Source organism: Haliotis cracherodii, unplaced genomic scaffold, assembly GCF_022045235.1.
Source record: "Haliotis cracherodii isolate W230 unplaced genomic scaffold, xgHalCrac1.p SCAF_17, whole genome shotgun sequence".
In the NCBI taxonomy this organism is placed as follows: Eukaryota; Metazoa; Mollusca; class Gastropoda; order Lepetellida; family Haliotidae; genus Haliotis; species Haliotis cracherodii.
Window position 1 is genome coordinate 25,767,450 of NW_027266272.1, and position 19,496 is coordinate 25,786,945.

Genomic DNA, 19,496 nt, shown 5'->3' on the forward strand with positions numbered 1-19,496 from the left:
CTCCTATACTTTCACGCAGAATTACGATAGTCATAGCGCTAAGATGATCGTAACTCCTATACTTTCACGCAGAATTACGATAGTCATAGCGCTAAGATGATCGTAACTCCCATACTTTCACGCAGAATTATGATAGTCAAAGCGCTAAGATGATCGTAACTCCTATACTTTCACGCAGAATTACGAGTCATAGCGCTAAGATGATCGTAACTCCCATACTTTCACGCAGAATTACGATAGTCATAGTGCTAAGATGATCGTAACTCCTATACTTTCACGCAGAATTACAATAGTCATAGCGCTAAGATGACCTGAACTCCGATACTTCATGTAGAATTATGACAGTTTGTAGTGCTAAGATGATCGTAAGTCCTTTACTTTCACATAGACTTACAACAGTCTTAGTGCTAAGATGATCGTAACTCCTATACTTTCACGCAGAATTACGATAGTCATAGCGCTAAGATGACCGGAACTCCGATACTTCATGTGGAATTATGACAGTTGTAGTGCTAAGATGATCGGAACTCCTATACTTTCACAAAGACTTCCAACAGTCATAGCGCTAAGATGATCGGAACTCCTATACTTTCACATAGACTTACAACAGTCATAGCGCTAAGATGATCAGAACTCCTATACTTTCACGTACTCTTGACAGTCATAGCGCTATGATTGCTTTGTAGAACACGGCCTTGGTCAGTGAGTCAAGATAAAGGAGGCAAAATGATATATGTAACAGAATGCCAGATCTTTTCTTGAGGAGCACAGCCATTGCATGCTTCTACAGGATCTGCCAGTGTTAAGAACATATCGTTTTTCTTCTGACTTAGTGAAACATCAGAATATTCTTCATATTGAGTGTGGGGGGAGTCGGGTAGCCTAGTGGTTACAGTGTTTGCTCGTCACGCCGAAGACCCGGGTTCGATTCCCGACATGGGTACAATATGTGAAGCCCATTTCTGGTGTCCCCCGCGTCGTGATATTGCTGGAATATTGCTAAAAACGGCGTAAAACCTTACTCACTCGCTCATTACATTAGGTGTGGTATTAACCTAAGTTGTTAACTCTAACCTAGAATAACGAGTTAAGGTTATTACAGTCTATACAGTCATTTTACTGTACGTTTAACGTTTTGTTGTGTTATTTTGACAATGAAATCAGTTCCAATATGGACTTCTCCCCGTGGAGGTGACCCGTGAAGATCCGGGGTAGGATAGATCTTCAGCAACCCATGCTTGTCATAAAAAGCGACTATGCTTGTCGTAAGAGGCGACTAACGGGATCGGGTGGTCAGACTCGCTGACTTGGTTGAAGCATGTCATCAATCCCAATTGCGTGGATCGATGCTCATGATGTCAATCACTGGATTGTCTGGTCCAGACTCGATTATTTACAGACCGCCGTCATATAGCTGGAATATTGCTGAGTGCGGCGTTAAACAACAAACCAACCTTGTGGAGGTATCCCATGAAGCAAGCTAAGTGGTGGAGACTGTGACGTGTCATGTTGGCGACACAGATAACATTCCCGTGTACATTTTCTTATACTGTATTCAACGTAATAAACACCCAGGGTGCTCTTAAAATCAGGAATAGGGGGCTCTTATTAGAATATAATTTTGGTGGAAAAAAAGTTGAAAGATCGTTAATTTTGTTGTTTATGCTGACAGCCTGAATGATATAAAAGAAAAGTCTATGCGTTTTATACAGGACAAACATATTTTTCCAGAATTTAATTGCCAGTAATTGAGGGTGCATATAACACACGAGTGTGTATTATGCACGGATAAATAAGTCTTGTACACATTGATCAATCGGAAAGGAGTGCAATTTGGGATTGTTCACCAGCCAATATATTAGCAAATATCACTGTGGGTGCTTATTAGAGCCGGACGCTTATTACGTCGAATACGGTATGTGTGTTAAGACTTTATGCGGTGCATTTTGGCCGATTTTACAAAAGGAATGTTTTGATTTTAGTTTTTGTCGACAGAGACAATAATAGCTTGTCTGACATGAAGTTTGAACCTTTGTTCTGTAAATATCTTCTTCAAATTATTGTTCAAAGATTTCTTTCAAATATATGTGATATGGAAGTGTACATCAAATAATAGATGAAGGAGAGTTGGTAGTAAATGATTGTGTGAAAGCAGAGACCATAAAATAAATAGCTGGTGAAAGCTAGTGCCAGGCAAGTTTTAGTGGAGAGGGGGCAGAGTTGCGTCCCTTGGGCACGCCAGAAACCTATGATTGGGGGTTCGATTCCCAGTTCACCCCGATTATGTTTCTAGGTTTGTCAGCACCATACCCATGCTCGTGGATTTCACCGAAGTGGTAAACGACTGAGACCTGCATCACTTCGGGCATTCCTCCCACATTAAGCTGACACGCTGTAATATAACTGGAATACTGTTAAAAGCGGCGTTGAACCCAACTCACTCACTCACTCACTCAATTGTAGTTTAGAATTTAACGTAGATGATATCGTAGTGCATGAGTGCAATCAGTATTAATGCCGATACATTTTATGTGTGATATTTCCGTTACCATGGTTTCTGTAGAAAAGTCACAGAAAAATTTAAATCAACTGTAATTTCTTTACTGTACAAGTGTACTCCATAAGAACCCATTAGCATCACAAGTTGCCTATTCTTTGAACACCGCCTCAGCAACACCCCTGGCAGCTGATTACATATGCTACTCAAAAGAAGTTAAGGACCACCCTGAGGGACTGGTCTGGCACAGGTTCAATCTTTGCTATTACTTGGGATGGCAATTGGCGGAGTCATATTTTGAATCAAATTCTGTCCATACAAACACATGAATTATATTGCAAATTTTGTGAAAAGATTATCGGCAATAATTTAGACAATGGGTATTGACACATACAGCTATAGACTCAATTATTTTAGTCTAACATTTTTAATTGCTGTGTGATAAAATGCAATCAAAGGAATCAGAAGTTTGTATCTATTTTGGGCTGGATGTTTGATGGTGGAAAAAAAACGGCAAACAATTTCACTATTGATTGCCACTTTCTTTTTTAAATGGGGGCGGTCGGGTAGCCTAGTGGTTAAAGCGTTCGCTCGTCACGCTGAAGACCCGGGTTCGATTCCCGACATGGGTACAATGTGTGAAGCCCATTTCTGGTGTCCCCTGCCATGATATTGCTGGAATATTGCTAAAAGCGGCGTAAAACCAAACTCACTCACTTTTTTAAATGCCAGTGTAAGAGCCCAATTGTCCTAGCTGTTCCTTTGGCCTCAACTTGGGGTATGTATCTCTGTGATATAGATAGGAATGTGATATTCTGTAACCACTTTGTCTGATATTTTCATTGTGTTGTCAGCAGTATCCCTACTTTTCAATATACCTACATGTGCCGTAGGTTTCAATGGGGTTTGAATCCCAGATTCTGTTTCAAGGTTGTCAGTACCATACCAGTGCTTGTAGGTTTCACCAAAGTGGTATATGTCTAAGACCTGCATCACTTCGGGCTTTCCTCCCACATTAAGCTGACACGCCGTGATGTAACTGGAACACATTTCAAACCAGTTTTAAACCCGGTTGTCTAAGATGCTGTCCAATTCACTGTGCAGAGTTGCCTCATGGGCATGCTAGAAACCTATGATCTTGGGTTAAAAACCAGGTTCTTGGTTTGTCAGCACCGTACTCGTGCTCGTGGGTTTCGTAAACGTCTGAGACCTGCATCACTTCGGGCTTCCCTTCCACATAATGCTGACATGCAGTGACATAACTGGAATACTGTTCAAAGCAGCATGAAGCTGAACTCACTCACTCTATCAAAAAGTATTATGAGGCAGTAGCTTGAAGATGAAAGACTGATTTTATGACTTGTACATGTAACTAATTCCTCTTGCATTTGATACATAATTTGTAGTTTTTAAATTCAGAGGTCAGTGTGGAGATATTTTGCTGAAGATCCAGGTTAGACTTGGTCTTCAGCAACCCATGCTTGTCATAAGAGGCGACTAATGGGATCTCGGGTGGTCAAACTCGCCGATTTAGATCGTTATCTATCCCAATTGTATGGATGGATGCTCATGATGTCAATCACTGGGTTGTCTTTGTCAAGACTCGATTTACAGCCTCAATGTCTTGTAGCTGGAATATTGCCAAGTGTGGTGTTAAACAACAATCTATGGACATCTGTTACCACGGAGACCAAACAGGCCATGGTGCCCCAATGTTAGAATGAAGATGTAGACAGGATCTGATGCTTGCGATGTACCAGTTTCTGTGCACACTATTTTCATGTTTTGTAAAGACAACTCTTACCACATCGGACTTACAGATTAGCGCACCCTTGTGATTTTATGCTTTTATTCACTATAGGCTAAAAAAATAACATGTTTATTGGGCATCAGCAAGCGGGTCAGTCCTTATTGACAATAAATTCAAATTTCCTGAATCAAATAAAACAGATGCTGTTTTCCATTCTTGCCTAGTGTGTGTGTTGATATTCTTGGTGGGGGAAAAGTAAAGAGTGTTTTCCCTCTCTTTCATTTTTTAAATGTGCCCAAGAAACATTTTTTATGCAGCCTTGGAGAGATAATTTGTGCTTCCTCACAGTTCATTGTTTGTTAAGGTAATGCACTATTTCTTTATTAATTGGTCTACATGTCTGCCAAACCAAGTTTTTGGAAATGCAGAATCTAATTATCATTTTAGGGAGAGGTTTTTATCAACTTGAGTGTTTTAAAATATTTCTGTAATATAAATGCTCCAAAGTAGGTTAATGTCAGAGGGGAAGAAAATCTCTTGTCATTCCAAGAACTACTAAATGTTTCTTTATTTTACAATAATAACAATATGTTTGCCGTGATATATGAACACCTTGTTATGGGAACCAGTAAGGGTTCATCGTGTGAATGAACTGTTGTCTTTGATGTATTCTGAGGTGTTGGTGTGCCTATCACTGTGTCACTCACCTCAGCATAAGGTGCTATGTAGCCGAAGGGTATATAATAGCTGTATATAATAGTGAATAAACTATTTTATAGCATTGACTTACTTGTTTTTTATTACACGTCCCCAGTGAATCCAATGATTATTATGTTGGAGGAACAATATTTTAGGGAGCCCCTGTCATTTTGGCTATAACAATGATATGGCCAGTTCTCTTCCAAAACCTCGTCAAACCAGATATAAACAACAAACACACTTGTGGCTTCCCCAGTGGCACACGCCGAGGCATTTACTCTGCATTGAAATTTCCTTTTACAAACACCAGTGGCGTCACTAGCCTTGATCCATATGATCTCAGAACCACGCCAGTCACCGACACTGTAACATCTTACTGTAAGATACATGCATGTACCAGGTACCATCCATGCTTTGCGGTTCAGAACCATACTCGTCACTGTGACGACATTTGTCTTGCAGCAAGACTGCCAACACCTGCCACAGAAAATGTTCATCACCATAACGCACAGGATATAAACAGACCGCACTGTAACGGCGGCGGCACCACAGGAGAGATTGAACTACCCGGGCTTTACAATTCCTATATATAACCCACACGGTTGCGCCATCTACCGTGAATAACCTCCCTTTATATCTGGCTTTACCTTCAAGAGAAATCAATTTCAGTCTAATTCACTGTTCAACCGAATGAAATTTCATTTCTCTTCCAAAACCTCGCCAAGCCAGATATAAACAACAAACACACATGTGGCTTCCCCTGTGGCACACCCCGAAGCATTTACTCTGCATGAGAAACAAAGAAAGGGAATACAGAAAAACAACCTATATTACAAACCCAACCATTTGGACAAACTTAATCTGGCTTTAACACTGTCTTTGATATACCCATCTTTGGCATTCTCGCTCTTCCAGCGCCCGTGTCTCTTTAAAAGACGGTCGGGTACACCATTGTTTGCTGCCGCTGTAGCACCACCCGACCTCAAACTGTGGAGGCCATATCTTGACACATCACTGACAAAAGGGGACTAAGTTACACGAAATATTTCACGGAGTCTTGTTTAAGTCAGTGGCTTGTTTTCTTTCCTCAGCACATATTTACCATTAACAGTACTTAGTGCTCTGAACACATATTCCTCAGAATCCTCGGCAATCCCTGCCATCGTTAAATAACGTTGTAAGTGCATAACAGGACACAGCAGTGAATCGGATACCACTATGACTACCCATGCACCATCTCTGTACACGTCCGTCTTGGACTGTTCAATAAATATAGACATATAATGTTAAAAAAACATGATATCTGAACGTGCAATGTGTGCAATAGTTCAACTGATCGAAGAAAACCTGCAAAAGCAACTAAAATCATTGCAGGAACTCTGCTGTCTTTTAAACATTTCTCACATTCTAGAGACGATACCATACAACTAAGTTGCGATATTGTTACGGTTTCTTTTTGTGTACTGGTTTAGCCAATCTCTGCTTACCAGCCTCCAATACATTTCGTACCAGTGTATTATCTGTGGGACTGCATAACCCAACAAGAACATGAGCATATCGAATGCTGTAAAAAGCTGTATTGACAGGAGAAATACTTTCACAACTTTGTATTAAAGATAACAAATAAAGTGCGCAGTGCACAGGAGCAATTGGCAATAAAGTCAGCAAACCATGAGAATCTGCCCAATCAGAAAATCTCTTGAATCCCAAGTTGTATGATCTCACTGTAGAGGCAGATCTAGCCTCATTTAATAATATGCTCAAACCTTGTACGTTCGGTTTTAAACTTTCTGGGAGGGTAGATATAACATCATGATATACACTGTCTAACACATCTGAAACAGAAGAAAGCATTTCAATAACTGAAATCGATTTTCAACGCTAACATTGAAAATTTTAAATCTGTTTCACCAAATAAACCTCCCCCAATACGACTGGGAACATTAGCTTCTTTGAAAAATGTACCTTGTTTGCATAGCAAAGGCCAGAAACTCGCCGAGTACCACTGAGGTACAACCAACGTACCCTTTGCTCTGTATTTGCGCATATGGCCCAACACACGAGAGACCAGATACACTGGTGGTACTATCCAGTTCACCTCATTACTCCAATCTGAAGTAAAAGTATCCACATTCTCAGAATTAGGGTTCCAGTACCTAGAATCGAAACGGTTTATCTTCTTGTTGTAGTAAGAAGCAAAACGATCTATTGAATGTGGTTCCCGTGTTTCATCGAGTACATGAAAAACAGTCTGCAACTGCCCAGTCATCTCTATCAGTGAGCTTGCTCAGAAAATCGGCTTGATCATTTTGTTCTCGGGGAACCCAGTCTACTTCCAAACGTATACAGGATCTCAAACACAACTGCCAGATAACCATTGCAACATTTTGTAAATGTGTATTCATGCTACCCCTTTTAATAACAGCACATACATTGGTATTATCCGTAAGCCACTTGACTGCGTGAGAACCAAGAAAAGACAGAAAACTTGTCAGTACCATAGATACAGCCTTCAACTCCCTTCATGTTGAACTTTGATTCATTTCGCTTTCGGACCACTGACCATGTGCCAACCTTCCACCAAATTGAACACAATAGCCACCGTAACCTACACCACTTGCATCGCCATAAACAACCCTGGTAGGGGAACTGTCTGAACACAACGATCGTGACTTGAAATGTTGAATATTGTCCCGCCAGAACACTAACTGATCCTTACTTTGACCCGATAAAACAATCCAGTCATTCCATGAGTTAGCCGTCAGACAATCTATACTGAGTGACCTCGTCATAAGTTGACTAATTGAACCAACAACTGGTGACATAGCAATAATTTGACCAACTAGTGAAGATACATCACGAACATACACAGACCTAGTGTTGGGGACTAAGAGAGATGTGATGCAAATGAATAGCTTCTCCAACTTCCTTTCCGGTACAGCTAAAGTAAAATGTAAAGTGTTCACGTGAAATCCCAGCCATTCCAAACTTTGTGAAGGCGTCCATAAAGTCTTTTAAACTTTAGGCACAAATCCAGAACTGAACTGATCTGATACAACAGCACAAGTTGACATAGAATTTTCAACAATAATTCCATCATCAAGAAACATAACGTTCTTGTAACCGAGGTAACGCCACCATTTTACCAATTGTCGAGTTACCTTTGTAAAGACATAGGGCGCAGATGACAAACCAAAAGGTAAAACCACAAACTTGTAATACCTCCTGCCCCATGGCCAAATCCATGAAATGCCGAGAAAAGTTGTATGAGGAGTATGCATTTCAATATGATGGTACGCGGAATGTATATCGTATTTAACTAACCAATCACCAGCTTCGATATACATAAGAGCGGTTTTCCAGGCTTTGTATTTGACTGAAAGTTTAAACACATGCTTGTTCACCACAGACAAATCAAGAATTAATCTTTTCTTTCCAGAAGAAGCAATAGACACAGACAACGGATTAACAACACGAGGCCTCTCCTCACATTCCTCCACTAAATTTTTCCGCACAAAATCTGTAATAGCTTCACAAACAAAATCAGAATGCCGCAACGCCGACATGTTTTTTAATTCCATAGGTGTCGGGAGTAGAATAAAATGGTATCTTGTATCCACTTACAATTACATCAATCACAAATTGAGTAGAACCAATGTCACGCCAAAACTGTATGCAGCGTCTTAGACGACCCCTCACTAAGATTTCAGCATTTCCACGCTCATATTCATAATAATCGTTTGTAAGTTCAACTTTACCTTGTTTACTCTGTGACTGTATTCTTGCATCCGGTCGACGTGTCGGCGTGACTGTGTTAGAGTTGACATACGGACAGTCTCGTCTCCAGTGGCTGAGTTCTCCGCACGCAAAACACGTGCAGTTTCTAAGTCTCGGGCGAAATGAACGACTGGATAAGCCCCGCCCCCAACTGTAGCCTGCGTGACAGTTGCTGTCGGTCTAGAAAACTTAAATGGGGCATATCTTGACGATTTTGATTTCTTTTTGTCAATTTTCTTGATAGCTCTGGATTCCGCTCTGGAAATACGCCGATCATCGCCAGAATCATCAGCAAGACCACTGCAGTCATATTGGCGAACAGTCTCCCAACCTCCATCTGATGAGTCGGCAAGCTTAATCAGCTTATTCCTACGCTCAATGCGCGAAACCTCCGCGTAAAGTAAATCTTGCAAATAGTCCAATTTTGAGTATGAAATAGCAAATTTCATTTGTTTCAGATTTTCAAGGGTCTCTGAATTGAAATTATACTGAAGGCGGTGCCCTTCCCGTTTCCATACGAAATCTTTTTCAGTTTTGAGTTTCTGAATATCAGCCGCTGTTCGAGCCACGCTATCTTGTAAATTAACAAGTTTGTCTTCAACAGACCTGTCAACTTCTTCTCGACATGTAGATAACTGCTGTAGAGTATTATCAAGTTTCTTGTAAATATCTTCAGATAGCTCCATAACAAAATGGCGATAGAACACGTGGCAAAATAAATAACGATATAAACAGACCGCACCGAAGTGGTAAACGTCTGAGATCTGCATCACTTCGGGCTTTCCTCCCACATTAGCTGACACGCCGTGATATGACTGGAATACTGTTAAAAGCGGTGTTAAACCCAACTCACTCACTCACTCACTCACTCACTCACTCCACGGTGACACATCCTGGTTACTTGCATATGCCAACAAACGTAACAGGAATCAGACGTCAACGATCCGAAACAGGATGAAAACACCGAAATGTGCTGTGCAGAGTTGCGTCCCCTTAAGTTTGATCCACATTCGCCCATGTTGTGACATATCTTTGGTCTGTTAGCATCAAACCGTCTCCAGCTGCCCGCTGATATACCATGCCGCAGTTTAACATGAATTCCCCACTCAGACAGTATACTGACTCCAAGCCGACCAGTCCTAGTTTTAGCCCCTTAATGCTGAACATAGGACAGGGTAACAACAAGTACCATCTTTTAACGTCTTTTGGCCGGTGATCGAACCCGGACCTTTTGCACTCCAGGCAGACGCTCTACCACTAGACCACGGAGGCGGTCTCTTTATACTGAAACATAGAAACCGAACTATAATTATCATAGTCATACGCCTTGTTAGACGTTGTCTGCATACCGCGATGGTTGTACGCAGTCTTCCCCATTGAACATAAACGTAAACGAATCTTATGAACTCTAATGTTAACAATTTACTCTTGTGCGTTGATATGAAACCACGGCAGATTACGAAAGCCCCACAAGAACCCTCGAGCCGCAAATGAAATAAACCAATAAACGTAATGGGAGTCACTGGGTTGTCTGGTCCAGGCTCGATTATTTACAGACCGCCGTCATATAGCTGGAATATTGCTGAGTGCGGCGTAAAACAAACAAACATATAAGAGGCTGTCAAAATCGGTGGAATGTTAAGTGAATTTGTTAATATTACCCAAACAGTAGCAACCACCTCATAAACAAGCTGAATATCTAAGCGAAATGCGCCATGATGTGTGTGCAAATCCGGCTGACGCAATACAGAAAGTTGTTGAAACAAGACCCAGTTCTCACAATGAAATAATTGTTTCATATCACTAAAGAAACACTGAAAACGTTTATCAGTTCGGCACTGGACATAAACCCTCACTTGAAATGTCTGCCAGAGGAGTGCAAAACCGTTAAAAAAAATCCTGAAAAACAAAAGGTTCAACATTTGTTTTAATAAAGCATCACTGGTTATGAACCGTTTATGAATAATGTTCCAAAACGAACCCTGATATCATTTGAACAAGATGACCGCCTCCGTGGTCCGGTGGTGGAGCGGCCGCCCGGAGAGCTGAAGGTCCGGCGTTCGATCCCCGGCCGCGACATATCAAAAGACGTTAAAGATGGTACTTGTTGTTACCCTGTCTGGCGCTCGGCATTAAGGGGCTAAAACAAGGAGTGGTCGGCTCGGAGTCAGTATACTGTGTCTGAGTGGGGTATTCATGTTAAACTGCGGCATGGGAGGGAGAGATTCGTTCAATGCACGCTGTTGGTCGCCCAAAGGAGGCACACGGGAGGCAGAAGCACTGCCCAGGACTGACGGACAAATTGGCTGCAGAGCGCATCTATTACCTGGTGACGAGTGGGCGACCACTGTGCCTTCATTCTGCAACAACGGCAAAGCTTGTGGCCTCCCTTCTGCCTCCTTTGAGCAACCTTTGAGCACCTTTGAGCCTCCTCAGCGACCTTAGTGCGACTGTTTTGAACATATTCAAAAGTTCGTGGCGACCATGGCGTCCATGGCGATGTCTGAACCTTCTGTGTACCACTTTGGAACGACCTAGGCAACCATTCTGCCTCCTCTGAGCCTCCAACGACGACCTGGCATATTTTATGGTCGCACACGGGAGGCACAAAGGTCGCCATCCTATGTAAAGGCCCCATTAGAGGTATCAGCTTGGTCAAACAGTTGAGCACGTCATGGCTTAGGTTTGTTAATGGCAGCGTCCTCACTCAAACTCAATAAATCCTCGAATAAGCATATTGGGCTTGCTTGGGACTTCGGAAGTCATCTTCCCGAGCCAAAGGAATTAACTGACTATAATAAAAGGCGCTTCATTCTGTTTGAGCGTTTTACCAAGTTCACTTCATCTTCAAATTCACAACTTCTAATACGAAGGTCGAGTTTTACACACATATACCGGAGAGTACACAGTGTAGTCAAAATGACTGTTTCAATTTATTAATTTGTTTGTTTTTTTCTGTTACAAATTTTTTTAACGTCATATACTTGTGCATGTTTGCGATTAGATTTTGATGCTCTGAGAGATTATTTTTTTGTCTGATATGCAGACATTCTATTTAACTCCCTCGTTTCGAACTAGCGTAAAACCTAGGACACTTGCAAGTTATGCTGGTCGTATGAGGCGACTAAAATGTAATGCAAGGATCGGGTTGTCAGGCTCGCTGACATGGTTCATTGCATGTCATCGTATCCCAGTTGCTTGATCAATGCTAGTGAAGTCAATCACTGGATTGTCTGGTCCACACTCCATTCTTTACTGACCGCCGTCATACAGCTGAAATATTGCAGACTGCGGCGTAAGCAAGAAACAAACCAAAATTTACCCACCCTACAACTGGAAACATGACTGGGATCCTGACTTGCGTAGAGCAGGAAGACAACCCGTCGAACTGTTAACGTCACGTGATGCTATGACAGTCACGCGAGATTTATGACGTAGTCATGACGACAGTTTCACTACTGATATCGCCATTGTTGTGATTATCATACTGCAAGCTCCTCACAGCGATAGTACGTTCCCGGAGCTCTCTATACTATCGCTGCCACCAGTCAAAACTCCCCACTGTGAATAGGTGGCCACAACCATGCTTGGAGTTGAACTCGCAACCGAATGACCGTTATGTTTACAAACAAGTGACGACTGTCGTGACGCCGAATACACTTATCGCTGCTAAATTACTTTCTTCGTTTGTCAATTTGAATTTCTGTTTCATTAAAACTATCGTGTTATTGATATAGTAAGAATGTAAGGGAGAAGTTGGTTGATTTTCCGTTAGTCTGCAATCTCGAACCAATCTGATTATCAAAACAACAAAGTGAATTCATCTGGAAAACATGGTCAGTCGTAAACCTTTTCAAATTGAAATATGATGGCATTCCCAGAGACATAAACAAAAGTATAAACGTTACTACATATGGGGTTGGAGGGCAAATTTCAAGATTCTTGAAATGGCCGCGCCCACACTGGTGGCAGCGATGTTACCGAGAGTGTAACGAAGGTGTCACGCGCTGGGAAGGAGCTTGTATCATACTGCTATCACACTGCTATACTTTCCTGCTGCTATTTGACTCCCGTTTTGCTCATCTTCGCTTGTGAACACCATGAGCGCATACTCCCAAGGTATATGTTTGTTTCTAAATAAGTTGTTTCTTTTTTCCCTTTCTTTTATGACCTTTCCAGTATATTTACAAATTAAATATGGAGTAGCCTTTGGAAAAGAAACTTCCAGAATATACTGCCATCAAATATGACATTTGTCCCATGTTAAGATCGTTTCCACTTTCATTAGACCTTTTCCGTCTGTTTATGCACATTCATGTTTTATCGTTGTATTACAATTAATTTTTTAATTTGAGTATTCTAAACGACTCGTCAGTTGAGTTCCGTCAGGACTGATAGATCTAGTCTAACGCTGATTATTTTCTCGGAAATTAATGGTTCAGTGATCCTTGTTTACCGTCATATGTAAATTTAAAATTCTCTGATTAAGTCTCTAAAATGTTAGTGATTTGATTAAGCAGGACAATACACCACTGCAACTTGTAATTTCCTAAACTCATTGTGATTCGTTTGCCTGTCCTGTTTAGTCTTATTATAAACAGTTATTTTGCAACAAACAAACCATATGTATTCATAGTTTCCCAGACCCTAGACAGTTTAAGCAATAAATCCAACCCAAGTCTAGATTGTGCTGGGCTCCACTTGAATTTTATTTTGTATTTTGTAAATATATATTTTTAGTTAGAATTTATTATTTATTTTTTGGACTAGATGTTAGACAAGGGTAACATTCTATTTTGCGTAACCTTCCATTGATAGCATCAGAGGTGTGAATTTGTGAAACTTTTGTGTCTGCTAACCCATTCATGTGGTGAGAGGCGACTAACGGGATCGGGATTGGTTGATGCTAGTCATCGTATCCCATATTGCGTGGATCGATGCTCATGATGTCAATCACTAGATTGTCTGGTCCAAACTCACTTATTTACAGACCGTCGTAATATAGCTTGAATATTGCTGACAGCAGCGTTAAACAACAAAGAAAAGAAAAAGTTGTGTCTGCTAGGCCTAATTATGATTAAATCTTAGGAGTAGCATAAATCTGAAGAACACTTTCTTTTGTTGAACAAAAATAATTACATTAATGTAACTGCTTTATGCTTGTACGTTCAGTCTACAGCAATATTCTATATACATTTCTGCATTCAGCCCAACCTTTAGTGAGCAGTCCACTCATATATTTATGTCATCACATATCCTACATAATTCTAATGCAACTCAACATGTTCCAAAGCATTTTGCCTATTAATACAGTGTAGATTATCCATCAAAGGTTTGTGTGATTTGATGTTATATTACATCATCATTGATAGTGTAATTTATATCTACAACAACCTGCATGTACTAATCTTCAAAACATTACTTATTAGTTGGTATTGATGATGATCAGTCCTATTTCTATTGGGTGTTCAGACTTGATTCAGTGATATAATCATCCCATTCACTTTTAAATGTGTATGTTAATTGACAGGTAATCATCAAGACCAGTGGGATCACTTAAAACGTTTCCGACCTCCTGTATACTGTCCAGTTGATCCTGTGTCAATTATCCTTATTTAAGACTCTCATTCCTTCTTTCCCGACAGCTGTTGACCTCGTGATCAGGTTCCCTTTGAACTTTGACATCTGGGCCCCTCCTCGCCAAGTGCGTGTTTTAGGGAATCAGTAATGTACTAGAGTTATTGTAAAACAGTGTCTTGTATTTCACGTGTGTATATCGACTTCGCCAATCAATCTGTTACGAACACATGGCCATACCAACACATACACTATTGATTTGGAAACTGTTATGGTATATATGTGCAGTAATAATCACGTGTCCTAATCTCTAAGGCTCTTTTAACATTAATTGCCATCTCTTAATCAATCAATTTAACAACTAATCTCTTTCTCTACTTCCATCTTCTGTCACTCTCTACATGTCCTTCTCTCCCTCCTTGTCAGCGTCCTACTGGAAGATACATGACCATCCTTGAACCCCTATCCGAGCTGCCCGCCCCTCCCACCTCCATCCCAGCCCCTCTCTCTGCCTCCGTCCTCCGTGATGCCCCTCACTTCGTCGATATCAGCCTTGATGATGACGACACCCCGACCCTGTCCTCAGTTCGAGTCTTCCTGTCACGTGTGTCTGGATTCTTGAGGAGAGTGTTCCGTGTCAAGATGGACGTTTAGAGTGACATCGCGTACCTCTTGGACCTTGTGTCATATAATTCTCTCATGCAATTAATTACCACATGCTTGTGGCATTTTGGGACATTTCGGACGTTTTTTTTAAACTTTCGGACATTTTATACTTTTGGATTTGTATTATACGTTGAGAAACGTATATTTGGACGTATATATTGAGTTTTACATTTTGGCCCTTTCGGACATGGTTTAACGTTAGTTATTATTTGATTAAATCGATTACCAGTCAGTATTAACTATTAAATACTGTCTTGTCTTCCAAGCTCCTTTGTCTTATCTTTTGTTGTATATAACACACGACATTTGTTTCTTATCTTGAAACCAAGAAGTTGCATATAAGATCTTTATCATCATCTATGATTCATTACAACTGGGGGTCACGGGTTGGTGGCCCAGTCGTCTAAGGCGCCGCGATTCGCTGTTCAGAAACCTATGATTGTGGGTTCGAATCCCGGTTCGCCCCGGTTATGTTTCTAGGTTTGTCAGCACTATACCCATGCTCGTGGGTTTCACCGAAGTGGTAAACGTCTGAGACCTGCATCACCTTTGGCTTTCCTCCCACATTAAGCTGACACGCCGTGATATAACAGGAATAATGGTAAAAGCGGCGTTAAACCCAACTCACTCACTCACTCACGTGTACTGCCGGGGTCCTGTTCTTACACTACGGGGAGGTTACTCACTCACACATTACAACTGTGAGAAATATAACAGCTGTGGATTCTACCCCATTTCGTTGCATGTGTCACAACATATTTGATAGGGTGCCAGGTCCAACTCTAATATTCTTTCCTTTAACATAGACGTACAATACTAGTAGCACTGAGTTATCCATACTGTCCCTGTATATAACGGCGGGTGAATGTAACAGGAAAGTCCAAAGTGACGCAGGTGACACCCACGAGCACGGGTCGGGTGATGACATGACATGAGTGAACACCAAGGTGAACTTAAGATTCAGATCCAGGATATGGGACCCAGGTCCTGACAAGGCGCAACTGACAGCTACCAAATCACTCGTGCCCTCTTTCACTACCAACATGTAATGCCATTTTATTTCTTATACCAAGCATAAATATACCGCCTGCTGTTAATACGTGTAAAGTGTTAATTGAGTACCACACATACTCCGTAGTTCAGTTCAGAACATTTCAGCCACCCCACATAGGTTGCTGGGGACAAATTCTATCCCGAAATCCCCACGTTGGGGGCAGTTAGAATATGAACATTTTAGAGGTAAGTTCGCATCTGATTATACTGTAGCAATAATCAGATTTTTGAGAAAGCTGTCAGTAGGCTTGCTATCTACACAGGATTGTGTCACAGTTAAAGTTATTCATAATTTCTGTCTGTTCACAGGTAGTAGACAGGTAGCCCTCCCCTCGCTGGAGATGTACCAGATAGTAGCCTTCGTCTTCAGCTGATGTGAATGATAGTCCATCGCGCCTGTAATAAACACGTATCAGTGAAATGTAATAAAATCTTACAGTGAACTGTTGCGTTCTTCAGAGCTCTGTTCAAGAATGCTTTGGCGAGTGAAATGGGTCGAAAGCCTCTCTCGACAGTGTGTTTGTGTTAGCTTTGTGTGGGAGAAAATCCTTAGGTCTTAGATGCTTAGGAGTCGATAAGCCAAGAAATCTCAGCGAATCTGGTATTCGAACATATGGTCATGGGACTCCGGCATGCCAAAGCTATGAATAAGTGAGTGAGTGAGTTGGATTTAACAGTAATTTAATGTCGCCGCTCTTTACAGTATTCCAGTTATATCACAGCGTGTCAGCTTGATTGGGAGGAAAGCCTGAAGTGACGCAGGCCTTAGGCGCTTATCACATTGGTGAAACCCGCCAGCACTGGTGTGGTGCGGACAGACCCAAAGGTATGAACAGTTGAAGTGATAGGATATGGTTTTACGGCGCTTTTAGCAATATTCCAGCAATTTCACGACGCGGGGCCAGAAATGGGCTTCACACATTGTACCCATGTAGGGAATCGAACCCGGGTCTTCGGCGTGACGAGAGAACGCTTTAACCACTAGGCTACCCGACCGCTCATGAAACAGTTGGAAGTGTTGTGTATCATCCTCTTGATGAGTGTTTTGTGGGAAGATCCTAACATTCGTCTCTACTTTTCATCGTGTTTTATACATGCTAAAACAGTAGCAGTGGTGGCAAAGTACCATTCTGTAAGGGTTGTTTTAGAACAAAACACTTACCAAGAATTAAACACTATCATAAAAGGTTTTTTTCACAGACCTGTTCACAAGAAATTGACTGACACGTTCACAATTCATCTGAAGTGCTAAGACAAATAAGCGAGTCTGTCCAAAAGATGGATGTCTGGAAGGCACACAACTACAACATACAAAAGTGGAACCTCCATATAAGAGGTTCTTAATTGGTGGAAAGTGAATTGGTAAAAAATACCCAAACATTAACAAACAAATTCTGAATTGGAATAGCAAAAGACACCAATTTAGCAGTTGCATATAAATATGTACAGTGTTTGGAAATATAGTGATCCGTTTATATCCGATTAATAGTCCAAAAGCGAACCCTACATACATTCGAACGAAGTCCAATTATTATCGTGAACGCGAAATGTATGAAATAAAAATGAATAGCAAATTGAATTTCTGCAGTCTTGTCTGAATTTTATGCAACGTTTCACAGCAGCTTACGAGTTTAACTCCGGAAATGAACCCTACGCTCATTTAAACGTATAGTCCGACGTGTTGCCATGGAAACGCAAACATTAAAAAAAAAGAAATTTCAACATGAGCCTTGCCTTTACATCGATATACAGGTCGGTTTGGTTATGAAATTCTTATTGTCAAAGACATTTCTGACCGTAGATCGATAGACAAATCGGAACTTTTCCAGTTCTCCTTAAGAGAGACTTTGATGAGACCATTTTAATCCTGTGCCAGCCTGGCCAATGATTGTCCATCTTTGTTTCAAATTCCATGGATGTATTTGTTCGTCAGCCGAACGTGAGATTGTGTTGTCTCCCTGATGCAGGTGTCCTCCATTGTGTAGTTTGTTTGAAGGAGGTGTCCCCCAGTGTGTAGTCTGCTTGAGGGAGGCAGTCTGCTGTGTGTAGTCTGCTTGAAGCAGGTGTCTTGCACAGTGTAGTCTTGTTTGAAGCAGGTTCTTGCAGTGTGTAGTCTTCTTGAAGCAGGTGTCTTGCAGAGTGTAGTTTGCTTGAAGCAGGTGTCTTGCAGAGTGTAGTCTGCTTGAAGCAGGTGTCCTCGAGTGTGTAGTCTGCTTGATGTAGGCAGTCTGTAGTGTGTAGTCTGCTTGAAGCAGGTGTCTTGCAGAGTGTAGTCTGCTTGAAGCAGGTGTCTTGCAGAGTGTAGTCTGCTTGAAGCAGGTGTCTTGCAGTGTGTAGTCTACTTGAAGCAGGTGTCATCGAGTCTGAAGTCTGCTTGAGGTAGGCAGTCTGCAGTGTGTAGTCTGCTTGAAGCAGGTGTCCTCCAGTGTGTATTCTGCTTGAAGCAGGTGTCCTCCAGTGTGTAGTCTGCTTGAAGCAGGTGTCCTCCAGTGTGTAGTCTTCTTGAAGCAGGTGTCCTCCAGTGAGCAGTCTTCTTGGAGCAGGTGTCCTCCAGTTTGTAGTCTGCTTCTGGGAGGCAGTCTGCAGTGTAGAGACTGCTTGAAGCAGGTGTCCTCCAGTGTGTGGTCTGCTTCTGGGAGGCAGTCTGCAGTGTAGAGACTGCTTGAAGCAGGTGTCCTCCAGTGTGTGGTCTGCTTCAGGGAGGCAGTCTGCAGTGTATAGACTGCTTGAAGCAGGTGTCTTGCAGTGTGTAGTCTGCCTGAAGCAGGTGTCCTCCAGTGTGTTGTCTGCTTGAAGCAGGTGTCCTCAAGCGTGCAGTCTGCTTGAAGCAGGTGTCTTGCAGTGTGTAGTGTACTTGAAGCAGGTGTCTTGCAGAGTGTAGTCTGCATGAGGGAGGCAGTCTGCAGTGTGTAGTCTGCTTGAAGCAGGTGTCTTGCAGTGTGTCGTCTGCTTGAAGCAGGTGTCCTTAAGTGTGCAGTCTGTTTGAAACAGGTGTCTTGCAGTGTGTAGTCTACTTGAAGCAGGTGTCCTCCAGTGTGTAGTCTGCTTGAAGCAGGTGTCTTGCATTGTGTAGCGTACGTGAAGCAGGTGTCCTCCAGTGTGTAGTCTGCTTGAGGGAAGCAGTCTGCAGTGAATAGTCTGCTTGAAGCAGGTGTCCTCAAGTGTGTAGTCTGCTTGAGGGAGGGAGTCTGCAGTGTATAGACTGCTTGAAGCAGGTGTCTTGCAGTGTGTAGTCTGCTCCAGAGGCAGTCTGCAGTGTGTAGTCTTCTTGAAGCAGGTGTCCTCCAGTGTGTAGTTTGCTTGAAGCAGGTGTCCTACAGTCTGTAGTATGCTTGAGACATTTAAATTTCATGTTACTTGACAATTGTCTTGTCATTTTGTCATGTCTTTGTTTATTGACTCAACACAATTAACATGATTAAGAATATATATAGGTTCAATCACATTTATTTCAATGAGTCAGCATCACATTCATTG

General features: G+C 41.8%; 1 protein-coding gene across 1 annotated transcript; it reads left to right on the forward strand.

The window, feature by feature from the left end:
• Positions 1–12,823: 12,823 nt before the first annotated feature.
• LOC139464731 (uncharacterized) lies at positions 12,824–14,954 on the forward strand. The gene is made up of 3 exons (XM_071246246.1): positions 12,824–12,842; positions 14,369–14,427; positions 14,727–14,954. The coding sequence occupies exons 1-3, from the start codon at positions 12,824–12,826 to the stop codon at positions 14,952–14,954; spliced, it is 306 nt and encodes a 101-aa protein (XP_071102347.1).
• The last annotated feature ends 4,542 nt before the right edge of the window (positions 14,955–19,496 follow it).